At 35.7% G+C, this 27,920-nt stretch overlaps 2 protein-coding genes across 2 annotated transcripts; both read left to right on the top strand.

The window, feature by feature from the left end:
* Positions 1–206: 206 nt before the first annotated feature.
* On the top strand, positions 207–10,063 carry LOC128233945 (tetraspanin-3-like). The gene is made up of 10 exons (XM_052947845.1): positions 207–383; positions 3,278–3,682; positions 3,902–3,981; positions 4,262–4,448; positions 5,559–5,633; positions 6,722–6,829; positions 7,146–7,301; positions 7,710–7,793; positions 7,991–8,094; positions 9,119–10,063. The coding sequence occupies exons 2-10, from the start codon at positions 3,623–3,625 to the stop codon at positions 9,351–9,353; spliced, it is 1,089 nt and encodes a 362-aa protein (XP_052803805.1). The 5' UTR covers positions 207–383; positions 3,278–3,622; the 3' UTR covers positions 9,354–10,063.
* Positions 10,064–11,181: 1,118 nt separating this feature from the next.
* On the top strand, positions 11,182–27,766 carry LOC128235403 (poly(A) RNA polymerase, mitochondrial-like). Its single transcript, XM_052950220.1, has 11 exons — positions 11,182–11,301; positions 14,296–14,333; positions 15,451–15,624; positions 15,812–15,976; positions 18,810–18,914; positions 20,729–20,848; positions 21,628–21,767; positions 23,353–23,406; positions 25,086–25,255; positions 25,824–25,910; positions 26,435–27,766. Exons 1-11 carry the CDS (start codon positions 11,187–11,189, stop codon positions 27,016–27,018), a joined length of 1,752 nt encoding a protein of 583 aa, XP_052806180.1. The 5' UTR covers positions 11,182–11,186; the 3' UTR covers positions 27,019–27,766.
* The last annotated feature ends 154 nt before the right edge of the window (positions 27,767–27,920 follow it).

The raw sequence follows: 27,920 nt of genomic DNA on the forward strand, positions 1-27,920 counted from the left end.
GAGTGTTAGGTCAATACTAAATTGGGCTTAAATCTATGGTGGCCTTAAACAATGCGCGATCTTTAACAGGTTATCTTACGGCAGGAATTTGCCACCATAGAAATCGAATTGACATGACTGCATGATACATTAAATGAATTCTAAAATTGTAAGTAGAGATAAGTTTACAAGTGTTATAAGAGTTTAGAATGATATGTAAGTGAAAAGATGTGATTTTGTCGATATTACTGAATTGTAACATTGATTGACATATGATGGCATAATTCAGCCGGTGACTAGTCTAGTTTATTATCATTATATTGAATTAAACTAAATATTCAAATGAATATTAGTCCAGGAAGTGTCTAAAGTTTTGAAGCAAAATGTGTGGAACGTATTAAACTGTATGTATTTTTTCTGCTAATTATTGTCACTGAATTCACTTGAAACAAATTCCACGTCGTTTCTATATATATGTTAATTTTTTTTATACATTTTACGTGCGTTGATTTGATATGATATTGAAGAAATAACAACGACAGCAATAGCTTATACATGGATAGAAATTTTAAAGAGAAAGAGTTTAAATCTAAGTACAGAATTAAAAAGTGTTCAAGTAATCTTAAGTTTCGTTATCAGTTTTGTTAAAAATAAAGTGCTTCAACCATTGTAGTTAACATACATGCCCGATCTTAAAGGGACTAGACAGCAGGTGGCCCAAAAAAGTATTTCATCAAAGCAAGCTTGGAATTGCCAATGCGAGCTAGTTTGAGACCGATAATACATCATTTTATATGATTTCAAGAATTAACACAATAATCATGCTGATCTCATCCGAGTTTACCATTTAAAAAATAGCGCATAATGGTTTCCTAGTTTAGATCATATCCGGTTATGAGATCCGGATGCCTCATACATCAGTAAGGACGAATGAATGCGCTGAACTCAACAATATCAGTTTTATGCAAGTTTTTGCCGATTACTTTTTCTGGCAATTGTATAATCTAGTGTCTAGTCCGTTTAAGTAAAAAGGGAGAAATTATAATTCACGACGTGAAAACCATTAAATGTTCATGTAGTGTTCATTGTTGATATGTACAATACAGACACCTTGACATTCTCTGTCTTTGCTCGTGTTCTACAAGTTGTGCGTGCAGCGTTATATAGAAATAAATTATATCTCTTAATTGTTATGAACAGAACAGAACATGGCTGGTATTCAATATTGCTCTTAATCGGATCTAAGAACGATGTAGCTAATCGGATTACTTGTTATTAAGAACTGACCAAAAGTGTCGAATATCATTATACATTTAACAAAATACAACAAAATGGAATCATTTTCAATATGGTATAAGTTGCACAATGTACATTTCCCATCTTGACTTATTAAAAAAACAAACTGGGAGGACAATCTAAGTATAACATAATATTTCTATATTCCATACTTTCTAGTAAAACAATGTAATTTGACAATTTAAACATTTTCTTAACTTAATTATACAAATACAGTGATGAACGTGACTCCATGTTAGCTCGCCAACCTGTTATATACACATCTCGTACTCCGTCTCTGACCATGGAAACAAATGCACGAATACTTACAGACTCTGAAATTAGACACAAGATCTCAAAACCGGATGATTGAAAAAAGTACTTTACAGGCCAAGTGAATACTTTGTGGATTATTATTTAAATCACTGTATTGTCCATTGATAGTGAACCATGAGGGTACAATTATCTCCTTTCTCATCGTACATCTTAAGAAAATACACGATAATACCATTTATTCCAACAATGCGTTCAGGAACATACCCATCGGATATACAAACATACAATGATAATACGAATGTGTCGCTCAACGTACAATGGAAATCTGCCAAGTCCTCCATATTTTAGCGACAAACGATTGTAGAGAGATTGACGTTTAGTTACTACGTGCAAAAATCAATGCACTAATTCTATCACCCCCGTCTTAATGTAACCCCATACTTCTGAACTATAGTTGAAGATAAACATAACAATGCACCAAATAGTAATATCAATGGGGACCTGGTTACACTTGATCAAGACCTTATAAAGTGAATCCATCGGGAGCAGTGCCTTGCCAGATCCACCACTAGACAATAAAATGTGGTGCATGTATGCCTGTATATAACCTACACATCAAATTTAATATGTTTCACTGTTGTGGATCTTTAGCTAGTTAGATATTCTGATCTTGGTTCATGTATATCCATGTCTGTTATTCAAAATTACCACGGCAAGTAGAAGTTCATAGTTGATGTATGTGGTTTTACATCTTTATGGCCTATACACGAACTAGAGAAGGTATTTATCAGTCTACAAACAGTCATTTAGAACAGATATATCTTTATTTCCTCCTTTCAAAGAAGATTTACAAATACAAGAACAAATAGAAGAGTACTTAACTGGTCTAACTAATTATATCCCGCTGGTGGGAACTAATGGACGGGTAAACATTTACAAGTGGTACAAGTGTCTTATGTCCAGGCCACGGTTTTATGCGTTTAAAATTCGGACAAAGACATTTTTAACAGAATATATTCCAAGAACCCTATAGGGTGGCTTATTAAAATTTAAAAATCAATAACTTTACTAATTATTATATAAAATACAAAAACACCCACGTCCAAATACAGTTTCCTTTAAGACAAAACCCCTCTTTATAACATTGCTCTTCTATTAGCGCATTTTGAGCTCGTATGAACGGGTATGGCATTTTATTGAAAGTTAAATTTGTATGCCCCGCTTTACCGATATTTTTTTTATCTTAAATATTAAATGATTTTAATTCTAAAATAAACACCAAATACCATGAATTAAGACGCATGGAGTTCGGTGGTTGAATTTATACATATGATACATAACTAAAAAGTCGCACAGTTGTAAATAAAAAAATATGATTGTGTGTCATATGGGATATGATGAGATGGAGTCTGAATCACTTTCTGCTTGTTTGCCAACTAGGAATTCTGGTCTAAACTGTAACTCGAACAATACACTGAACAGTAAAGAAAAATATATCTACTTTGCTAACCAGATAAGAGTGGCTGTTATGTATCATCATCTATGATGTAGGTTTACTAACATTTTCAATATTTTAAATACACTCTTAAAAACTATAAGATGATATACCATTCATATTAAGTAGCTCCACAAAATTCTGTTTGGGTGCTTTCTCCATTCGTTTGATGTTTTATGCTTTGAATATTGTTCATTTTTTACGCAAAAAGCGTATCGTACCGCTAGGTATCGTATTGTTCTTTCTTGTCAGATAAAAGACTCTTTGGTAACGTATTTCATCACCGATTGCAACTTCGTCATCTAATTCCTTATCGGTTCCGGATATATTTTTGTGATCGGAATGAGTTTTCATTAACGTTGTCAGAATTAATAAAAAGTTAACAATACATAGAGTGGCATTTCAAGGGGAAAAATACAAACAATTTCTTAACTGCAAATCACACATATATGACTTAACCATTGCTGTGTGAAAAGGCGAAATCCAGATCGGACAAATATACCAGAACTATTCGATCGTCTCCTGTACTACACGGACCCGACTACACCCAAGTTGTAACAATCATTTTGCAGAGCAGGTACGCCTCGACAGGTCAAAATGGGGGCGTGTACAGGATGTGGGCAGCTTGTCTTGGTGCTCATAAATATTCTTTTCTCAGTAAGTATTACGCTTCGTTCTGTTACCAAGTTATTATACTTGTTTTGTTTTATTTTCTGGTGTTTTGGGGAGTTAAAATTCCCCAACGGTAAATGTATAACTGTTTCCGCAAATATGCCGTAGGAAGTAAATGCTGCGAATTCTATTTACACTCTGCTACAGCAGATGAAACATGATGAACACTGACTGATGATCTGATGGAATTTCGATCTGTTTCAGGTTGTAGGTATTGCGCTTCTGGTGGTGGCCTGTCTGGTCAGGTTCGGCTCGGGCGTGTTCGATTCCTACCTAGAGGACGGGTAGGTTCTGCTCAAAATATAAAAAAAAACAATTCTGTAAATACGGAAACGTTTGGCAAGTGGAAGTTCTTTATATGGTTTCGTGTGCTTATATGTAACGCTTTCCTACAACCCGATTTCAGTAATACTTGGCAGAAAAAACACAAACATACGCTAATAAAAGAGCATTTAAACTAGTATATAGCCTATATCACTTTATCAAACGATTTAAAAACTACTTCGAAGATCGTGAAGTGCAATTCTATAAAAATGGTCAACACCATGTAAAATATATTCATAGGTATACTGAGTTTAAGCTAGCCGTGGAAATCGCCACCAAGGGTAAACTTGACATTAGCGGCCTTGACATTGGGGACATCGTCGGGGACGCCGCTATTGCCTTCATCGTCATCGGTGCCTTTTTCTTCGTCCTCGGGATATTCGGATGTTGTGGGGCAATCTGCAAAGCAAAGAGCCTGCTTGTGATTGTAAGTGGCTATCTTGGCAACTATTACGAGACTAACTGGCTTGTAATTGTAAGTGGCTATCTTGGCAACTATTACGAGACTAACTGGCTTGTAATTGTAAGTGGCTATCTTGGCAACTATTACGAGACTTACTGGCTTGTGATTGTAAGTGGCTATCTTGGCAACTATAACGAGACTAACTGGCTTGTAATTGTAAGTGGCTATCTTGGCAACTATTACGAGACTAACTGGCTTGTAATTGTAAGTGGCTATCTTGGCAACTATTACGAGACTAACTGGCTTGTGATTGTAAGTGGCTATCTTGGCAACTATAACGAGATTAACTGGCTTGTGATTGTAAGTGGCTATCTTGGCAACTATAACGAGACTAACTGGCTTGTGATTGTAAGTGGCTATCTTGGCAACTATAACGAGACTAACTGGCTTGTAATTGTAAGTGGCTATCTTGGCAACTATTACGAGACTAACTGGCTTGTGATTGTAAGTGGCTATCTTGGCAACTATTACGAGACTTACTGACTTGTGATTGTAAGTGGCTATCTTGGCAACTATAACGAGACTAACTGGCTTGTGATTGTAAGTGGCTATCTTGGCAACTATAACGAGACTAACTGGCTTGTGATTGTAAGTGGCTATCTTGGCAACTATAACGAGACTAACTGGCTTGTGATTGTAAGTGGCTATCTTGGCAACTATAACGAGACTAACTGGCTTGTGATTGTAAGTGGCTATCTTGGCAACTATAACGAGACTAACTGGCTTGTGATTGTAAGTGGCTATCTTGGCAACTATTACGAGACTAACTGGCTTGTGATTGTAAGTGGCTATCTTGGCAACTATTACGAGACTAACTGGCTTGTGATTGTAAGTGGCTATCTTGGCAACTAGTACGAGACTTACTGACTTGTAATTGTAAGTGGCTATCTTGGCAACTGGCTAACTTGGCCAACGCTTACATGAAAATAAATAGTTGTTTATACACTATTCTTTGAAACCATGATACAGGGAGTGTATTCTTTTGTACTGTATATAATAAATAATGATAATAATTGTAACTACATATACTGTTTTTATACCAATACTATTTGTAATAATTACTTCTGTTTGCAGTACGCTGTGGTTCTTGGGGTCATTTTCTTGGCTGAAGTCATATTTGTTATACTTCTGTTCACAATGAAGTCAAAGGTAATAGTTCTTTCAACGTTGTTGAACATATGTATTAAAGCTGCACTCTCACAGATATACCATTTTTACAACTTTTTATATTTTTTTTTGTTTTTGAAAGAGCAATTTTTTGCGTATATATCTGCAAACCAATGATATAAGGTTGCTGACAAAAATCAGATCGTAGATTTTCATATTTCCGTTCGAAAATAAATGTTTTATGGCTTAAACCGTTACTAACGGTAATGCATAAAACATCAATTTTTGAACTTAAATACAAAAATCTGCGATCTATTTTTTTTGTCAGCAGTCTTATATAACTGGTTTCCATATGGATTTTCGCAAAAAATGTTTCGTTCCAGGACAAAAAATAAAAAAGTTGTCAAAACTTTCAATCTGTGAGAGTGCAGCTTTAAGGAGTGTTTGTTAAGTATTCATATGGTTTTAAAAAGTTTCAAGTGACATAAATTGTAAGTTTATTTCACATTTACGTGGTAAAAATATAAATATCGGGGATTTCAAATAAATGTTATTTGCATTTCAAACTCGGTGGCATGAAATAAATAATCATGCTGATAGATTGAAGATTAATATTCTCGTAAAATTGCCCCAAACTAGGCCGCCAGATTACTTAAGTATCATTGTCTTTAATGAAATACGACCGATGGATTTAAGAGATCCGACCCACTCAAATGTGACTTAAAATGTTTGGTGACCCCATATTAGTTTGAATATCATTTAAAAGGGTTTTGTGTGAAAAATGTCCATTAAGATATATTAAGGTTATATTTTTTATTTCTATGTTTAGGCCTTCGAAAAGGCAGTTTTAGTCCGTTTAAGGTGGAAAAAGAGCACATATTCTGGAATAACTTTATGTATAATGTTCGTTGGTCATTTAGATTTCATCGCACATTAGTAAGCGCCAAAACAAAGGATTCACGTCTGTTCCTTACTTCCTTCTAAATTGGAAGCAATAAAAAACTAACACAGTAACATAATTACATTCTCGTTCACATTCAGAGTGATGATGCTACGCGTTAGATTTATCACGATCAACCCTCTGATGAATGAGAATGCATAATTATAGTTTAACCATTTTGTGTTTAAAGATAGACGGATGGATTCAGGGGCCGTTAGAAGACACTCTGAATGAGAAGTACACCGGAAGTAACGGCTCTGACCCCTTCACACTCACCATCAACTTCGTCATGAGGGAGGTACAGTGCATCCATGTATTGGTGGCCATCTCACACTTGTGGAGTCCTAGGGAAGCGTTCTCTTGGCCCATTGGAATGGTCACTTATACACTTAAACAAGCAGCAGCTGTCTGGACGATCAACGAGTTTATGTCATTCTTCAGTCTGTATATTGTTATTTACGCATTTGTAAAACGATTCAGTGTAGAACGGCCTGCAGACAGTTAAGTCTTCTCTAATTTTGATGAAAATGATAAATATTTGACAAAAATTAAATAAATAATATTGTGTGTTTTTTACAAACTGGCCGTATTCTAACAACCATTTCTTTCCTCAGTTCGAGTGTTGCGGAATAAAGGGTCAGGGCGACTTTAACAGCACGACGAGCTGGCGACGGCCCGACCCGGCCATGGTGGTTCCTTATGTGTGCTGCATGGACACCAATGATACAAACTGTGTCACAAATCCTACCAGCAATAATTCTTACACAGAGGTTCCTTTCACTGTTTTATTTGAATTCGTTTGCACTTATTTTACCTTGATGTAATAATGTCGTGAATCAAACCAAAGATCTATCACTTTATAATATCCATATTTTGAATTATAAAGGATGTACAGTCGAATCTAGTTATGTCGAACACTGTTATCTCGAAGTTCCGGTGGCTTTTTTGGTATATGCTGGTAAAAAATATACACTTCGTATATCTGTTATATCGAATGTTCGATATTACGAAGGATTTCCTGGGGTCCCAACGACTTCGACATAGCGAGTTTTGAGACCAAATGTAAAAGCTATCAATGATCATTATCATATCCACCAGGCAGACAGTCTGTCCGTCTGTCATGTCACCCAAATATATATGACATTGATGTAGCCATCACATTTTTGTTTGGCTTTCAGGGTTGCTACAATACTGTAAACAATTGGCTGACAGACAATAAGAACGTTCTGATTGGTGTAGGGAGTGGCGTCGCCGCCGTGCAGGTATGACGTCATCGAACGCCATATTGCATAACCTTTTTTTAGTTATTTTTTTTACATGATATAAATAGAAAATACACCATAATAAAACCTATCGTAGTTTTTTTAAAAGAAGCCAATAAGCTCATTTTTTAAATAATTTAGTACGCCGATAACAAAAACTGAAATATTAATGGAATGCTTGGTCTTGATGCTTTCAGATGCTGCTTATTATATGTTCTGTCGTCATATGCTGCCAACGTCGGCGGGAGAAACTTGACGACAGCTATGACAGTAAAGACGATATACCGATACAGCCGTACAGGTAAGGCAGCGGTCAACATTGGTCGTCAGCCTCCCAGGTACCGATACAGACGTACAGGTAAGTAAGCGGTCAACATTGGTCGCCAGCCTTCCAGGTACCGATAAAGCCGTACAGGTAAGTCAGCGGTCAACATTGGTCGTCAGCCTTCCAGGTACCGATAAAGCCGTACAGGTAAGGCAGCGGTCAACATTGGTCGTCAGCCTTCCAGGTACTGATACAGCCGTACAGGTAAGTCAGCGGTCAACATTGGTCGCCAGCCTTCCAGGTACCGATAAAGCCGTACAGGTAAGTCAGCGGTCAACATTGGTCGTCAGCCTTCCAGGTACCGATACAGCCGTACAGGTAAGTCAGCGGTCAACATTGGTCGTCAGCCTTCCAGGTACTGATACAGCCGTACAGGTAAGTCAGCGGTCAACATTGGTCGTCAGCCTTCCAGGTACTGATACAGCCGTACAGGTAAGTCAGCGGTCAACATTGGACGTCAGTCTCCAAGGTACCGATACAGCCGTACAGGTAAGTCAGCGGTCAACATTGAACGTCAGTCTCCAAGGTACCGATACAGCCGTACAGGTAAGTCAGCGGTCAACATTGAACGTCAGTCTCCCAGAACCGATACAACTGTACAGGTTAGTCAGCGGTCAACATTGGTCGTCAGCCTCACAGGTATGAATTAATACTCATCGGATAACCCCGGCAGTACTCTTCTCCATCATGCTTTAGCGTGTATTGCAATGTAGGTGCCAACAAAGATATCAAGTTGCCCTCTTTGCCTCCGTAGGATTTCTTAAAAAAGGCTATCTATTCCGTCATCCTCCTAGAATAGTCGAATGTTTGCGGAATATTCGCTTACTAATCCAGTCGTTACTGGGAGAGAGCGTGTGCCGTGAGTGGCGATGACGTAGACTAAGTTCTTTCATTTGATGTGTAGTTTACATATAAGCAAAAAGTACGAAACTTTAAAGTACATACTTAAGTTGCCGTTATGTGGTCGTTTACATACAAAACACATAATTGAATATCCTAGGAGGGAGTTACCGGATCCCCACGGGCACAACAATCCCGGGTACCATGGGGCCGGGTCCTACCCCGACCTCCACCGGGAGCCGGGCGGATATGGAGCGAGGGAGACCGGATTCCCACAAGACAACCTGGACGAACAACCACGAGGCCGGGGCCACTCGCAGCCCTACCAGGGACGGACGGACTTATACACGGGGCCACCGGAAGCGTATGGCGGGGACAGACGTTATCATCGATAACATAGTTGTTGACATTTTGATTGGATTGTATATATGTTATTGTATTGTGAAATCGTTGTATCATATAATTGTTATATATTAGTGTGTACATTATGTTTTGGATACGTGAAAGACATATAATAACATTTCAAGCATGTTTTTTTATTTACAATGTGCAGTTGTATTTAATTGTAACTTTAAAGCTTATATTTAAACAATAGAACATCATGACACCAATTTTCTTAAAATGTTTATTATTTAAAGTGACTCCCTTATTCAAAATCAATACATACACATGTAAAACAAACATGAATTTTGAGTGATAAACCTTAAACTACTTACTTAATAATGCATTTTGGAAAAAAATAGGTACTGGTAACAATATTGTAACCTAGCTTGTACTTAATGGCTGAACACGCAAAAATATTAAATGATTGGTGAGTGCTAAAAAATTTAGTTCGATCTACTTTTGTCTCATAAGGTAGAAATACCGTGTTTTCTGCACCTTTCTTTCAAATTTAACTCGGTGTCCTTCATAAGAGCCATTGTTTTCGACATTTATTCATCCCTTTTGGTATATTTAAACATTTCAACGGTATTAATTGTGGTAAATCTGTCTTGGGAAAGAGTGCATCTTTAAGGAATGATAACTTAAAAATTCAATTAAGGATGATAAAATATCATCTGAGTGACCATTGTTGGTAGATTTGCAAATAAAAGTGGTCTAATAATTGCGATATTTTGTCACGTCTTAGCAGTATTTTTTCATTTGTAGAAAATGGGAAAATAAAGCTACAGTTCTGGAATCAACGAGTGAGCTAGATATAGTTGTATTTGTCAAGTTCCCACCTTGTGGGGAAAGCAGGCTGTCACCAGTCCGCTACATATGCCCCAAAAGTAGAAACCCAAACCCCTTCTACCCACCTAACACATGAACAAACGACTTGGGACTTGGTTAGATATATCAAGACGTCGTGTCGGCAGGGAATGAGAATTACTAGAATCAGTGAAATTCATGAAACCTGAACATCTTTTCTCTGCATTATATTTTCACAATATTGGTAAGATACACATATTTAAAGGTTTCAACTCCTGTATTCTGAAAAATGACAAGAGTTCTTGATACAAATGGAGGAACTAATTACAATTAATAGACCTCAAGTCTAACAAAGTCTAACACCATTGACTTCACGTGTCATTCCTCATGCCAAGATGGTGAGGTTGTACATGTTATATATATATATATATATATATATATATATATATATATATATATATATATATATATATATATATATATATATATATATATATATACATATATAGTACTTAGTGATTGAGATAGATATAAATCATAATGTTTTACCAACCCGGGCATAAATCTATAACACGTTTTCCGTAGGTTTATAGAGACTTATCAGTCAAGTAAAACCGTTAAGTTTCACTGTTTCAAACCGTGAGATTGAAGTTGAGCCCGTTCTCTCAGTTGATTGATATGTAATCCGGGTTGATGGTTCTGGTCGAGTAACTATAAGAAACAAAAAGCTTTTGAAGGAATACACACCCGTTCGCACATCACCGTATTAGCTATGAAAACGGTCAGGAATGATACAGACACAACTGGTTAACACTATAACAAAAACTGGCGCAATGATTTGTAAGCATGCCATTAATTCATATAATCACATAGTAATGAACGATGGAATTGGACAGAAACATTTAAATATGCCAATTGAAATATTCACAAGCGTGGCCTCCGGATAATAAGGGGAGATCACTGCGTTAAATCGTTTAACTTAATATTGTACTGTTTAACCGACATCGATAGGGTGTTGCTTTTAAGAAAAAACAAAGATGGCAGCGCCCATGCAATATGTGAAACTAAACTATCTAACAAAATACTTTCAGAATAGATCTTTAAATTTCCAACATTTATTGTTTGGCCAAAGAAAGAATTATTACTCAAGAGGTTTGTTTAATATTGTTATATTTTAGAATATTTAATATTGCACAGCTTTTACTTATCAACCCCTAAATGCACAGAAACTTGAATGTATGATGCAGATCCAAACAGCTACCCCTGGCTTGCTTTAAATAGTTGCTTGTGGCCCCAGCTGGGTAAAATCAGTCTTGATCCTGAAAATGAAAAAATACAACATTTTATGTGCTGCTAATCACGTCTTGGGGCACAATAAAACTATTAATCATGATTTTTTGACGATATTTCAACATTCTATAAAATCTAAAAATCCACTAGGGTTATATAATTGACAAGAGAAGAAATTTCCATTCATGTGAACTCTACCAGAGGTAGGTAAAATATACCGCTTTTGAGACCCTTCTAACGCAATACCGCCTTCCCGTCGAAATCTACCTATATTGAAAGCTCTTTTAAAAAACCTCAAAAGTATATTAAAATGGCCTTAAACTTACTTTTAAAAACCTCAAAATTCTATCTACCATGCTAAAGTACCATATTAATTTGTCACTTTAAAGAACATGGTGCAATAAACAACTTGTCAAATCACTTCACACTTCAGCCAAGATCGTTGCTTAGGCCAAAAAAAAAAATAGGTCTGTTTCCGGTCGCCCGACCGACCCTCTTATTTCCGCGCCGACCCTATACTTTTTATTGGTGTAAAAGTTAACTGCGCGCATATTTAGTACTTTTCGGTACTTTCTTTCCGTTAATTTTCTTATCTTTGGTCTCATTTCGAATTCGGTAATTTGATAAGCAGTCTATTAAAATGGCGGCACCCATGTCGAGTTCGTCAGTGTTGGGACTGAAATTGAAACGTTGCTCCCACAATAAAACCGATAAAAATATTTTAGTAAGCCTGCCAAACAATAAAAATATTGAAGATGTTTGGCATATCTACCATGATACGAACGTTGGTAAATCGAGCGTGACGATAAAATGCTCTACGGAAATGTCTGGTGCAACAAACTTTGATGTTGAAGGTATAGTGTTTGTATTTTGGCAAACCATATATTTTTCGTTCAAATTTCAAAATAATGGCCATGTTTTTAAGATATCACCTGCAATGAATTACTGTGTCTTATCAACTAAACTTGTATTTGTCTTTTTGTCACTGTCATATTCTGCTATTAATGTTAATTCTGCAAAGCTTGTGAAAATAAGTTTGTTCTGGTACTTCGTTGGAATGAGCTTCGGTAGGAAATTATTCGGCCTGAAAACACTTGTAGGACTTTTATTTAATATAAAATTTAAAATAATTCCCAAATTGTATTAAATTTCCTTGGTACAATTTTTAAAGGAGTTAAATGTTGATTTTTCTCAGCATAAAGTGAAGTAGCCAGCTTGTGGATGTGTAATTAGAACTGGCATGTGTTCACAAAACATTTATGGATCTCAATTGAGTTTGAGTATGAAATTTTGATATCAGTGTTACCAAACCTCAGGTTTAAACTCCAAATAAGTCAGATAACCAGTACCTAATTATCACTTTCAAATAGTTAGTGTCTTAAATTTAGTACTAAACATATTTTTGAGATTTAAATAAGAAATTAAGTTTCATACTCTTAATTCAGTTGAGAATGGAAACGCTTTGTGAACACGGGTCAGGTGTACTTCGGAGATCATTGAAGTGACAAAAACAGCTTCTGACAATGTTTGGAATTTTAATATTCTATCAAATATAAGAATAGCATTATAGCACAAATGTGAAATTGGTAAATATGAAAAATTGACAAATCTGAGGCACTCTTTTTCGACATCTGTCATACAGACAAACATGTTCAACAATACATGCATTTATATTCTAGAAAATGTATATCTATACATTATAATTAATACACATTATACAGTTATTAATAAATGAATGGACTTGTATTTACATTTTATGCTTTAGTACCTTTTAAAATTGTCTCATACGCAGTTAATATGGTTGTTTTTGAATAAAAGTCAGCCGCCTTCTATTCTAGATCACTTCCCCCCCCCCAAAAAAAAAAAAAAAATGCCTACCTACCTACCCTCTTTTTTTTGGGAAGGAGACCTGAAACGAACCTATTTTGTTTGGCCTTAAAGTTACCAGTACTGTACAAAAGACCACAAATCAGCATTCTTTGTTAATTATTCAATTTATCAAAGACATTATAAAACTGTCAAAACATTAAAGAAAACAACAAAGGTGTTATTAATTATCTACAGTGAATAAAAGTTTACGACATTTTGGCGGGAAAATTAACATACACAGTTCTGCAGTCGTCTGCACTTTCACTCCGACCTGTTATGGCAGTCTGATTTGATTTTTTAGCAGCTCTTCTGAATATAAACTTGTTTTTACAAGTCAGAGGTAATATGCCATCTGTGTCTCAATCAAAAACAGTTAAACACTGACATTTGACAAGTATTTTAACCCTGACATATTTTATGCGTATTTTCCGAAAATCTAAAAATAATAACAAACATCAAGTTTTTGTTTACATTGTTTTCATCATTGTTTTTGACTGAAAATTAAAGGAAATAGAAATTCTACCGTTTTTAGACCTAAATCTACCTCTCTGTCATTGCCAAAGGTTCACATGTCTGAATTTCCCAAACACACTTCGTCATGAAAACGGTTAACGTCCAGTTCAGACATAAATATTACAGCTAATATACTAATCCTAAGCATATCACTGCATTATGCGCAAAGAATAAACTTTTTTTTTTCATCGAAATGACACAACAATCTTATCTGTTATTCCAAATTGTAGCAGGAATCTGATTAAAAGTATACACACTATTGCCAAAATTTTGCCGTATGCAGGTCTTTTTCCAATAATTCTACTGCTGTTAAGATACCATCAGGATCATTTCAGGCGTTGTCTTGGGTGTTCCACATCTTTATGAAAAACCCATATATCACAAAGTGAAATATATTACTCTATATTGCATGTAAACTAAATGAGAAACATTATCAATAATGACTATTAATTTATGATATTTTTTTATTTTCAGATTCCAAAAGAACAGCAAATACAATCACAGAACACAAGGTATTACATCTGACAGAAAGTCTTTATATCTTAGAGTGAATAAACATGTGCACAATCACAAGTGATTACCGTTATGTTTTTCAAGGCTTCACTTTCAAAGATTGACCATTTTGACATTATTATTTTTATTTTTTGTCTTAAAATGTGCCAATTTTTGCGTAAATGTCTGGAAATCAGTGATGCAAGACTGCTGACAAAAGACCAGATCACAGTTTTTTTATATTTACGTTCAAGAATTAATGTTTTATGGCTAAAAGCATTACTAAAACTTTAAGAAAAACTTAATTTTATGCAGTTTCCCAAACGATTGAAATCTGTTCCATTGTGAGTTATATGAATTTATTGAATGCATCAATACCAAAATTATCTGATTTTGAGACAAAAACTAAAAAAATGACGAAACTGTCAATCTGCAAGAGCTCAGCTTTAAAATACTTGTAAAATTGAAATGCTTAAAACCAAAAACCTTTGTTACTGACGTTATATTCTCACCTTCAATTATAATTCATACAACAAATTGCTTTGTAACATTTAAAAAAAAAAATTGGGGGAAGTATATAACTCCCTAAAAATGTGCTAAAACTTCCAAATTGAGTCATTGTAAGTACACAAACTTTAATTTTTTAAGAGAAAACTCCCAAAAGTGAAGGCTTGGTTCTTCAAATATGAATGCCTTGTGTCACATTTCTCACAGAGGAATATCTATCAAAGTTTTTTTGAATGTTAAAGTATTTGTGTTACTATGGCGACAGGGACTGCAAAGTTTCACTAAAAAAATAGGTTAGTGGCTTTTATGGTCTTTGCAGAAATAAAAAGAATGGATTAAAAGTGACTTTAGGTTGGTCACACTAAAATAGACAGCTGGCAAAATGAATATTTCGTAAATTTTAAAATCCAATCAGTTTTTATTTGTACTAGCTTATTTAAATTTATTTTTCGTTTATAGCAACTATAATGATTTTTTTATTGTTCTCGGTAAAAAGAAATTAGAATGTACATTTTTTCCATATCAAAATTGTGATGTGAGCGTTAGAAACAAAACCTTATTCATGAAGACTCAATCACAGTTATATTAACAAAAAAGGGAAACTTGATTTACTGGTGTTGGTTGTTTCAGTTCCAGCCATATTATGACTACCTAAGACGGAATCGCAGAATGTCCAGCAACTCTTTGCTTGTGGCATTCAACACCTACGAGAACGTGGGAATAGCAGACATAATTAAGAAATTGCGGCAGAAATATCCTGTGATACACTGGACTGTTGTGGATCATGATGCGGGATCTAACCTGGTATGACATAAAAACAATCTTTATGCATATAATTCTATCTTGTATTTTCTGTAATAAGATAAAAATAATTCTTTTTGGTGCTTGTTATGGTTAACTCAGAAAGAAAGTCAAGAATATTCAAGTTGGCAGTAACTTTTAATATTTTACTTGTCTGGATTGATGAGCCATTTTCTCCTCTTTGTTATAGGTTTTAGTCCACTTGCACAAAGATAAGTTCTCATTAAAGGAGAGGATGGCAGAAGAATGGCTTATCAGCACAAACAGATCTGGGTTTGTTGCAAAGACTAATAATCAGGTTATGGACCAGACATTTGTGAACCATCTCAGGGAGCAGATTGGAAAGTGTGAAAATGTATGCTTAACATTTGGGTTATCTAATACTGTCTCAATTAATGACTTTTTTCTCTTAAAAATGTGTCTTTGAGGATAATGATGATACTCAATGCAATAAAATCTTACTTTTCATTGAAGATTTTGAAGTTTGGAAACCAAAATTTCCACAGATGTAATACTTATTCATGTTCTTAAAAAAGGTTTGTTTTGTGTAGGAAGTTTGTCTTGTATTTAAACTTAAATTCACTGTCAGATGTACTTCTAAGCTTTTTATTTCAGCTCGCTATTGGCAATGATGTTCAATTTTCTTGCTCGGTGACCCTTTAATTTTTGGTATCATTTGAAAGGGTGTTGCTTACAGTTTAATCTGTTTATATTACTGAAAACACCATACAGGTGAAATTATTGCAATTAATATTTTCAGCCCCTCTTACAGGGAGGGGATATAGATTTTCCCTTGTATGTCTGTGAGTAATTCTGTCCTCGCCAAAGTATTGGTGAATAAGGGTTGAGTTCATTAGGGTTAGGAGTTTATTTGGTTATATGTGCTATTGGACCCCCCCCATAAAACATGTTTTTATGGGGGGTTAAAAGAAGGAAAAAACACATATACAAGAAGTGTTGACGCGTCTGTCTGTGATTCCATCTGTAAATACTATGTGAACTTGTGTCATTCATAACTCCATAACTATTTGACCAAGAGTGTTGACATCTTAGAAGTGTTGTTGAGATGATGAAGATGTGCACCTGGCATTTTGCAGCTGCACACAGTAAGGGGAGAGTTATGGCCCTTCATTTACCAAAGATTGGCATTTCTGGTCTTGTGTCGCTCAAACAGCTGCACACAGTAAGGGGAGAGTTATGGCCCTTCATTTACCAAAGATTGGCATTTCTGGTCTTGTGTCGCTCAAACAGCTGCACACAGTAAGGGGAGAGTTATGGCCCTTCATTTACCAAAGATTGGCATTTCTGGTCTTGTGTCGCTCAAACAGCTGCACACAGTAAGGGGAGAGTTATGGCCCTTCATTTACCAAAGATTGGCATTTCTGGTCTTGTGTCGCTCAAACAGCTGCACACAGTAAGAGGAGAGTTATGGCCCTTCATTTACCAAAGATTGGCATTTCTGGTCTTGTGTCGCTCAAACAGCTGCACACAGTAAGGGGAGAGTTATGGCCCTTCATTTACCAAAGATTGGCATTTCTGGTCTTGTCGCTCAAACAGCTGCACACAGTAAGGGGAGAGTTATGGCCCTTCATTTACCAAAGATTGGCATTTCTGGTCTTGTATCGCTCAAACAGCTGCACACAGTAAGGGGAGAGTTATGGCCCTTAATTTACCAAAGATTGACATTTCTGGTCTTGTGTCGCTCCAAAACTATGTGACCAAGACTCATGAAAGCTTAGGGAAATGTTGTTGGGTTGATCAAGTTGTGCACCTGGGGTATTCTTTCAATCTATACTTAGTAAAACTAGAGTTATGGTCTTTGAATTAGCAAAAATTAGCATTCTGTGTCATTTAAAACTGCATAACTATTTTATCTAGAGTCATGAAACTTGGGAAAATATTGTTCAGGTGATGAAGTTGTGCACCTGGGGTTTGTTTGCCGCTGCACATAGTATATTAAGAATTATTGCCCTTGAATAAGACGAAATTGGCATTTGTGGTCATTAGTCATGCACTCATGAGACCTTTCAGGAAGGTATTGATGTAATGAAGTTGTAGAACTAATAATTTTGATGCACAGTTATGGAGAATAGACAAAATAATGGCCCTTGCTTCAAACTTGGCATGTGGGGGCAGCTGTGTTATATGGACACAGTTCTAGTTTTTCTTTATTTCAACTACAATCAGAAGTGAAATGAGATATTTTACATCTAATAAGGCCAAAAAAAAATTCTTTCCAATAAAATAAGTTGGTATCATATTTACATATTCCTATTCTACACCTTGTACATTTCAAATAGTATCAAAACAATTCAGGGTCACCCAGCATCAAAATTGAACATTAATGTACATAGCGTTCCTTAATTAATTACTAGAGTGTTTAATTTCAGAGTCCTCTTTAGCATTTCTTTGGTGTTGTTTATTTCAAACATTTCCATCAAGTTTGTATGTTTAAAAAAGGGATGAAAACAGATGCGAATCATGAATTTTAAACCTTTTAATTCAAAACTTTATCAGAATTGAGTTTCTTTCTGGCTAAAGGACATTGGAAGCTGTCTATAGGACTATTTTTCAATGTTGATTTTTAAGCAATTAAAGGTAAACATGATATATGTGCATATTTTTTCAAGTTACCTTTTTTCATGCCTATGCTGCACATACAATGTAGGTCAGTTTTTGTGTGTGTTTTTTTCTGCGTCCTTGAACAAACTTTTATTTTCATTTAAAACACTCTTGGTATATTTCATTTATCTGTAAAGAGATATAGTTTTAAAGAAATAACCTTATTATTCATCAACACTTTTATAAACATGCCATGGTTTATGAAATAAAACATATGAAGTTGAATTAATGTAGATTTCTACATGATGTTCCAGTTTTCTATGAGTTTAAAATATTAAAATATCCGATCACATGTACAAAACTTAGTTTATTTATGAATGTGATAAGATAACTTCATTTTTCATTATAATGGTAGGAAAATTAAAATAGATTGTGTCTTAGTTTCTTAAAGATGTCTAGTTTCAGGCAAAACGTTTTTGAACTACTTAGTCGTGTCATGGTATGAACTATTATTGTTTTCTTATATAAATGTGTCCCGCACAGTGACGTTGTATTTTAAGCAGCTGCTTTGAAATACCGTAGCAAGAAAAATCATGTATAATGTATAATACTTTTTTTCTTTTTAGGTTTCTTTGCAGCTCAATGTAGTTTATGATGCTGTGAAAATGCCAGCGTCAAGTTTAGAGTTTCATTTCTTTCTTACCGTCCTTCTTGAAAGATGCATACAACAGGTATGATCAATCCTAATGTTAGTTTTGTTCAATTTAGCTTCATTGTTAAGATAGCTGTAAGCTGATATAAATCCCTGTGGAGTCAATTTCATGAGTAGAAACCAGCACTGATGATCATTTCATGGGTAGAAACCAGCATTGATGATTATTTCATGATCATTTCATGGGTAGAAACCAGCACTGATGATCATTTCATGGGTAGAAACGAGCACTGATGATCAATGGGTAGAAACCAGCACTGATGATCATTTCATGAGTAGAAACCAGCACTGATGATCATTTCATGGGTAGAAACCAGCACTGATGATCATTTCATGAGTAGAAACCAGCACTGATGATCATTTCATGAGTAGAAACCAGCACTGATGATCATTTCATGCGTAGAAACCAGCACTGATGATCATTTCATGGGTAGAAACCAGCACTGATGATCATTTCATGGGTAGAAACCAGCACTGATGATCATTTCATGGGTAGAAACCAGCACTGATGATCATTTCATGGGTAGAAACCAGCACTGATGATCATTTCATGGGTAGAAACCAGCACTGATGATCATTTCATGGGTAAAAACCAGCACTGATGATCATTTCATGGGTAGAAACCAGCACTGATGATCATTTCATGGGTAAAAACCAGCACTGATGATCATTTCATGGGTAAAAACCAGCACTGATGATCACTTCATGGGTAGAAACCAGCACTGATGATCATTTCATGGGTAGAAACCAGCACTGATGTCCATTTCATGGGTAGAAACCAGCACTGATGATCATTTCATGGGTAGAAACCAGCACTGATGTCCATTTCATGGGTAAAAACCAGCACTGATGTCCATTTCATGGGTAAAAACCAGCATAATGATTGATGATCATTTCATGGGTAAAAACCAGCACTGATGTCCATTTCATGGGTAAAAACCAGCACTGATGTCCATTTCATGGGTAAAAATCAGCATTGATGTCCATTTCATGGGTAAAAACCAGCAATGATGTCCGTTTTATGGGTAGAAACCAGCACTGATGATCATTTCATGGGTAGAAACCAGTACTGATGATCATTTCATGGGTAAAAACCAGTACTGAAGACCATTTTATGGGTAAAATCAGTACTGATGTCCATTTGGAGATGCCAAGCTAACTTTTCCCTGCTGGGACTCGAACCTAAGACTTCTTGGATGAGGGTGAACACCTAAATATCTTCTTGTTAAAAGTTTCATCTATGATTGATCAAACAGAAAACATTAAAGAACCAAACTGTTGTGTACCAGCACTGCAGCACTGTTTAGTATTCACTGGAATTAGAAACCCATGGACCTTTGTGTGGAAGTGGAAGTAAAAGTTGATTGTTTCCAATTAATCTTAAATTCAAAATTATTTACCTCTGACACTATGCTGACTTCATACTATTTTTTAAGTTCCAAAGCAGGGCATAGTAAACGGTATTGTTGGTCATGACCGAATTGTAATTTTGTCATGCATGGAGGGTTTTTAAATTTAATTGGCACATGTGTTCGGATTCATAAAAAAGATGTGTCACCTTCAAGACCCATGTCCCCACCTCTAACTACATCACTCCTCCATAATTACTTTCAATCATCATTAGGGCGAGCATATGCTTGTAGTTCATGATAGCTCCTCCTGAAACTCGGCATAATAGTACATGTACATATTATTGCATAATCTATTGAACTGTATGGCACTTTGTCTCTGTGACAGCTCTTGTTTCATTGAGACATGCTGTTACTTCACTGAAATAAAATTTGTAATATTTTATCAAGTTATAAGAAGATTAATAATAATCTGTATTTCTAGTCTTGCAACATTCCGAACCTCAAGGTGATATGCTTTGGCTCTGTGCCAAGTGGGACTGCACTCCGGGGCTCCTCCGACCTCGATATCGTACTCTTTGATGGTGGAGAAACCAATGTTCCGGTAGGAATTTACTTCATTCAACCTGAACTACAATTTATACAATTTTTTTTACCAGGGATGCGATTTGTCTGGGGATTTCTGCCAACCTGTTGCTCGTGGTTGTTACCATATTTGTTGTTAGTATATGCACCCCAGTTTCTAATAAACTTGGAAGTCTGGACAGTCCTCAAAAAAGCATCTAAAACATACTTTTTCTTCTGGGTGCTTCACCCCATTGAAGGCCTTCTTTTGGCCCCAAAATCCTCACTGAAATGGCTCTTCAACTGAAAGATCAATCACATCCCTGTCAAGCATTTCGAGGGGTGAAAGCGAAAAAGGTTCTATCTGCTTCTTTATTTAATGTCACTTAGAACCTTTTTGCATTCACCCCTCGATTTACATGTACCAACACAAGAAAGTCAGCATATTAATGACTAGTTGTGATAATCATAAAAAATACATAGCTTTTTGTCAGTGGTTCTAAATTATAGGATTAGTAAACCTTAAGTGTCTGGCTCAGTGTCACTCAAATAAACTTGCATAGGATCTTACCTAGGAAGTGTCTGGTTCGGTGACTCACAACTGAACCCACATAGGTTGAGGTCAGCAATTTAATAATGAAAGAGTTTCAAATAGTGTTTTTGCTTCCATAAAATAGCAAGAAGGGTTACATGTATGATGTAAATTGCCAGATTATAAATGCCCTGTTTAAAAGCCTGTATGAATTTTTTAAGGAAATGTACATATATATCGATGTCACTTTTAATGTAATTCCATAGTTTGTTTGGACTGCATTTCAGGTTTTGATGAAATTGCACAAAGTTCTGAAGAGGAGTGTTTTGTGCAAGAATGTCATGTATATTCGACATGCCAGATGTCCCATACTCCATATGGACTTCACTCAATACAACATAAATGTGGATATCAGTTTGAACAATATGTAAGATAAAGCTACATTTGTAATATCACAAAATAATTTTAAATCTCATTTAAGGCAATATATACATAAAGTACATAACTACATCACAATGAGACATTTATGATACAAAGTAATTAAGTTCTCTCTGGATGGAAGATCATTGTTTGTATATGTCCTCTGACCATAGCTCATTGTTTGCAAATGTCCTCTGACCTAAGCCCATTGTTTGCTAATGTCCTCTGACCTAAGCTCATTGTGTGCTAATGTCCTCTGACCTAAGCTCATTGTTTGCTAATGTCCTCTGACCTAAGCTCATTGTTTGCTAATGTCCTCTGACCTAAGCTCATTGTTTGCTAATGTCCTCTGACCTAAGCTCATTGTTTGCTAATGTCCTCTGACCTTAGCTCATTGTTTGCAAATGTCCTCTGACCTAAGCTCATTGTTTGCAAATATTCTCTGACCAAATGTTCTTTGACCTAATAGCATTGTTTGAAAATTTCCTTTTACTTTTGCTTATTGTTTGTAAATGTTCTCTCACCTTAGCTCACTGTTTGCAAATGTCCTCTGACCTTAGCTCATTGTTTACAAATGTCCTCTGACCAAATGTTCTTTGACCTAATAGCATTGTTTGCAAATTTCCTTTTACTTTTGCTTATTGTTTGTAAATGTTCTCTCACCTTAGCTCACTGTTTGCAAATGTCCTCTGACCTTAGCTCATTGTTTGCAATTTTTTCTGACCATAGCCTGACTGTAGCTCATAGTGTGCAATTATTTTCTGACTGCAGGTCATTGTTTGCAATGTCCTCTAACCATAGCTAATTGTTTGCACATTTCCTTTGACCATAGGGTATTGTTTGCAAATGTTCGCTGACTATAGCTCATTGTTTGCAAATGTTCACTGACCATAGCTCATTGTTTGCAAATGTCCTCTAACCATAGCTCATTGTTTGCAAATGTTCTTTGACCATAGGGTATTGTTTGCAAATGTTCACTGACCATAGCTCATTGTTTGCAAATGTTCGCTGACTATAGCTCATTGTTTGCAAATGTTCACTGACCATAGCTCATTGTTTGCAAATATTCGCTGTCATTGTTTGCCCTTTTCTTCAGGCCATAGCTCAATGTTTGCACGTCTCCTCTGACCGAAGCTCATTGTTTGCAAATGTCTTCAGGCAATAGTTTGTTGTTTGCAAATGCTGTTTAACAGTGGCTTATTTTTTGCAAATGTTCTCTTACTGAAGCTAGATGAAAGTCATGGGTTGCAAATGTTATTAACTGTTGATCATTGTTTGCAAATATTCTCTGACCATATCAAACTGTCTATTAAAAATGTATGCCATCAAAAATTGGATATCTTAAATAAGATTGAGTCCAACAAGCAAAGACTTCTTTAAGAACTATCACATTAACAGGAAAGATGACACTAAGATTTCAGACTGTCTAAATATGTATGCAACCGTCAAGGGATTTCAATTTTATTTCACACAAATCTTTGCAAGTCCATATTGATATAAATGTGTTCTTTATACCTAAATTACTATGGCATGTAGTTGAAATTCAGGTCATGTGTTGATTTCATGTACGCATTTGTGCTTCCTGATTTCAGTGTTGGGTCACTGATGAGCAATATAACCTACTTGCTGGCTCACATTGAACGAAGGTAAATTAAACTCATTTACTGACCTAGAGTGTTGAAGAAAATAAAGTGGTTTAATTGTAATAGTGGTGTTGTTGTTGGCTTGCACTAACCTGGGTGATATATTTTTTTTGAAAGATGTTTAAATAAATTGTATGTCAAAGGTTACAATTCTGCACTATATGAGCATATGTAGGAAGGCCTATAACACTGAACCGAAGGTTTTTTGTCCCACGCCCAAAGGTAGGTGTGTGTTTGTGTGTGTGTGTGCATGCGTGCGTGGGTGTCCGGGCATCATAGTTATTGCCATTTGTCCATTTGTTAATTATCATACTATATTTTGTCCGGAGCAAATCTTGAAAAGTCTTTAAGATTTCGACTTCAAACTTTATATACAGAAATATCTCATTGAGGTGAAGTGCACAGATTCCATAACTCTGGGTGCAGTATGTTTTTAAGTTATTGCCCCGTTAATGTTCATTGTTATCCTTGGTTGTAAGGCGATGTTCTCAAATGGGCGGGGAATTATAAGTATCTGTCATGTGTTTCCGGTACAGATAGAAAAATCCGACCCAAGGGCACGCGCGTAAGCCGGTAACCAGGCTTGCCGAGTTATGGTCATGCAGCGTGCCAGAGGGTCGGATTTTTCGATCCGGACCGGAAAAACATGATTGATATTTTTTCTTGCATACCTAAAATTATGAAATTGTGGGAAAATTGACGTAGAAAACGTACTTTTGTACATTTTACCAAAAAGCGCGTGCGACGTTGTGTACTGACGTCATAAAGCGCAGTAATTTTAAATCACTATTGACGTCAAATAGTTCCTTTAAAAATCGCGCTTTTACGATTATTTATTTTCAATTTTAATTAAAATTATTGTATACTTATATTTTTGATTCCGCTTTATTGAAATTGCATAATATACTTTTCATAAACCATACAATAAAAGAAATAAAAAGTGGCGCTTTGTTGCGCGTGACTCATCTTACATGGGGGGTGTAAGATGAGTTTTTCCAGCACCGGTCAAATGACCGGAAACACACGTCCTGTATGCAAGAAAAGGCAGTCTGTGACCGATCTTGTTGAAATTGATAGAAGTAAGCATTGAAACAAGTTCAATAAACTTTTGTATCAAAATACCAAGATTGTGTTATTTTATTTATATCATCAATTCTGATTTGATAAAATAAAATGTAACACACATTTTCAATGCTATTTATTTATGACGTCAAATTAAAAGTTATTAGACTACTACTAACAGGTAAATTACTAATATCATGATGTTGTTTCATGATGGCAACATCAATTATGATTAACTCATTTTAATTCCATAATAATGGCAACTGTAGCCAAAAGTGCAAAAAGAAATCCTGCATTGAAATGAGGGCCAGGGGGGTAATTAATCAAGATTTCACCTAGGATTCCCGATGAAATGCCCCCCTGGTGTTCAAATGCAAGGTGAGGGCAAAGTGAGCTTTGTAAAATTTAAGTCTCTTAAATTGGTTCTGTTTTAGGGCTAAACATGAGACAGTTGTAAAACCTACTATTATATGTAGTAACTACTATCATATACTTATACGTACACCAATACACCAACTGACTTTGAATAGAATAATGTTTATGAAATACTGTCCATTGTTCAAATGATAAAGCCTGCCTTATCAACCAAAATATATTTTTTTCTTTAATTTTTCTTTAAGATTTCTCAAGATGGTGTTGTTTATCAAGTACTGGGCTCACACAAATGACATGGCTGGTTCTTTGCCGCGGCCGTTGTCTGTAACCAGTTACATGCTCACCCTCCTCATGATCGCGTACTTCCAGAAACTAAATATCCTACCCCCACTGAAGGAACTCTACAAGGACCCTTGTATGTATATAATTGGCATCCCAAAGAAAACAGGGACAACAGCTTAGTATTTGGTTAAAAAGCAAGACCATAAGAAAACTGAAAGAGAAACATTTATTTGTGATTCTGAGCTTTTTTGCTGTTTGACATAAAATTTACATGAAATTGTTCTGACATAAAACACAGATGTCATTGAGCCGAATGTTATGAGGAGTGGTATATTTTAAGTTAAATTGTACTTTAAAATGTGCTATATACACACATACTTTTAAGATTAATTTACTATGATATTCTATTGAATGATCATTTTTTATGGCTTCTGTTCACTCCTCACTTTTTGTTGTTTGCCTCCGCTGAGCCTGGCAGTCCCAATAGCATCTGTTCACTACTCACTTTCTGTTGTTTGCCTCCGCTGAGCCTGGCAGTCCCAATGGCGTCTGTTCACTACTCACTTTCTGTTTTCTACCTCAGTTGAGCCTGGCAGTCCCAATGGCGTCTGTTCACTACTCACTTTCTGTTTTCTACCTCAGTTGAGCCTGGCAGTCTCAATGGCGTCTGTTCACTACTCACTTTCTGTTTTCTACCTCAGTTGAGCCTGGCAGTCCCAATGGTAACTGGGAGCAGCTCTGCAAAATCACGTTCAGGGAAGACATCGCGGCCTTGATGTCAAGCAACTGTAAGTAGATGTGGTCTGTTTTATGTGAACATTTGAGACATCATCTGCAAAAATGAGTCATGTTGAGGTATTTATGCTTACAACAAAACACAATTTGATCAATAGATGTAATCACAAAACAAAGTTTAAACAATGTGTTATTCAATTAAAGATCCTTAAAGAAAATATGTAAAAATAGCTACAATTGTCTGCGTATAAGGCACGAAATCAAGTTTGACCTGTTATGGGAAAAAAGCATGCTTTTTTCACTTTTTGGGAAAATATTCTGGGATAAAATGGAGTCAATAAAGCAGTAAATATATGAACCAGAAACATCATTTAATGAATCATGAGATTCATGTTATAATTTTTTTTATTAAAAATTGTTAGAGGCTATTTTTTCAGAAAAAAACAGGGTCTTGCCCTCGGCTACCGCAATGAAGGCAAAACAGCCCTGATAGTAAATGGTTTAGTGCAAAATGGAGTAAAGGACTACATGTATTATGTGTTTTTTGTCTATCGTAATTGCTTTGTCTAAATTTCAGCTGTAAAGACCTCTAACCTTATCCAAGGTTTCTTTGACATGTATGCCAACTTTGAATTCAACAAGAACATCATTGATGTCCATAATGGTGAGATAATTGAGGGAACACATTACTTTGACATCTACATTGCTAACCCACATGAAGCACGTCATAACGTCTGCCGGAATGTGCCTAAACGGGGAGTGTCTAGGTTCCAGTTATTGTGCCAAGAAAGTGCTATAAGTTTGAAGGGAAAACATGAACAATCTTCAATTGGAATTAAAGACTCTTCATCAGTTGGAGGTAAAAATAGTCAAGGCAAGGGAGGTAAAGACACAGCTTGGGGCTTACAACGGTTACTTCCCTTGGCAAAGAAAAGTTCCAATGAAGCTCAAGATTTTATAGAGAACTTGTTCAACGAAAACACAGTCATGGAAATTGTTAAAACTAATGATTCTGACATAGAGATAGCAGTGCAAAAAACGAACGCTAATTCTGACAGCTATGAATCAGAAGGTGGAAAAATTGTTAGCTCGGAGAAGCAAGATTTAGACTCGCCATCTTCCAAAAACAGAAGGAGAAAAAGACGCTATAAGAAGGTGTAAAAGAATACGTTCATTTAAAAAAAATTGAAATGAAAAAAAGAAGCTATTTTTGCAGGTATTCAAATTTCTACATGTAGAATGGAACAAATTACAAATCTATTTTTGTGCACAGAAAGAAAGTATGTACAATGGATTCACCATTCTTAGGCGTCTACTATGTTCAGTGCAGTCTGACTTGAGGAGCTTTTGGTCGATCATCTCTAAACATGGATGATATGTGTATGGGCAAAATATCTCGAGCTAAGTTGGATACCATGCCATGAAGCTCTAGTCACTTTCGAGTTATTGCACTTAAACTGCTTGAGCTTTCCATTCTGTTACTTGAGGCGTTTTTGTGTGATTACCGTATTACAAATTTTAGACACTGTGCATAGGCAGAATATCTGGGTCAGTGACTTCATAGTTATTGCCCTTTAAAGGCTTGAAAACAAAAAACTTGATTGTCAGCGGCGTTTCTTGTGCCATAAACCAAATTGGACTAAATATTTGGGCAGAATACCTTAATAACCTGCCATGTCATCCGAGTCAGTTCAGAGATCTGGCCCTTGAAATGCGGAAATTACATACACTTTTTAAAAAAACAAAACATTCATACTCTTGATGGTTGTTACTTTTGATGGTTTTATCTTGTGACAGTTTGCCATTCTTAATATGTTTTGAATTTAAAGTTTATTACATTTGTATTAGTTAAATTTACTTGAACAAAAGGTGCGTAAAAATCTTGCGTAAATAAAGATATTTGAGTAGATCTTATCTCTGATCTGTTATATTGGAAGATTTAACCGATTTCTTGCATTTTTACTCTGGTACAAAGCTAAAAGGTCAAAGTGTCACTTAGAGGTCAAGACTACATGTCAGTAATTAGATGCCATTATTCATCTTGGCTTTTACGTCATTTGCTT

Source organism: Mya arenaria, chromosome 5, assembly GCF_026914265.1.
Source record: "Mya arenaria isolate MELC-2E11 chromosome 5, ASM2691426v1".
NCBI classification, from domain to species: domain Eukaryota; kingdom Metazoa; phylum Mollusca; class Bivalvia; order Myida; family Myidae; genus Mya; species Mya arenaria.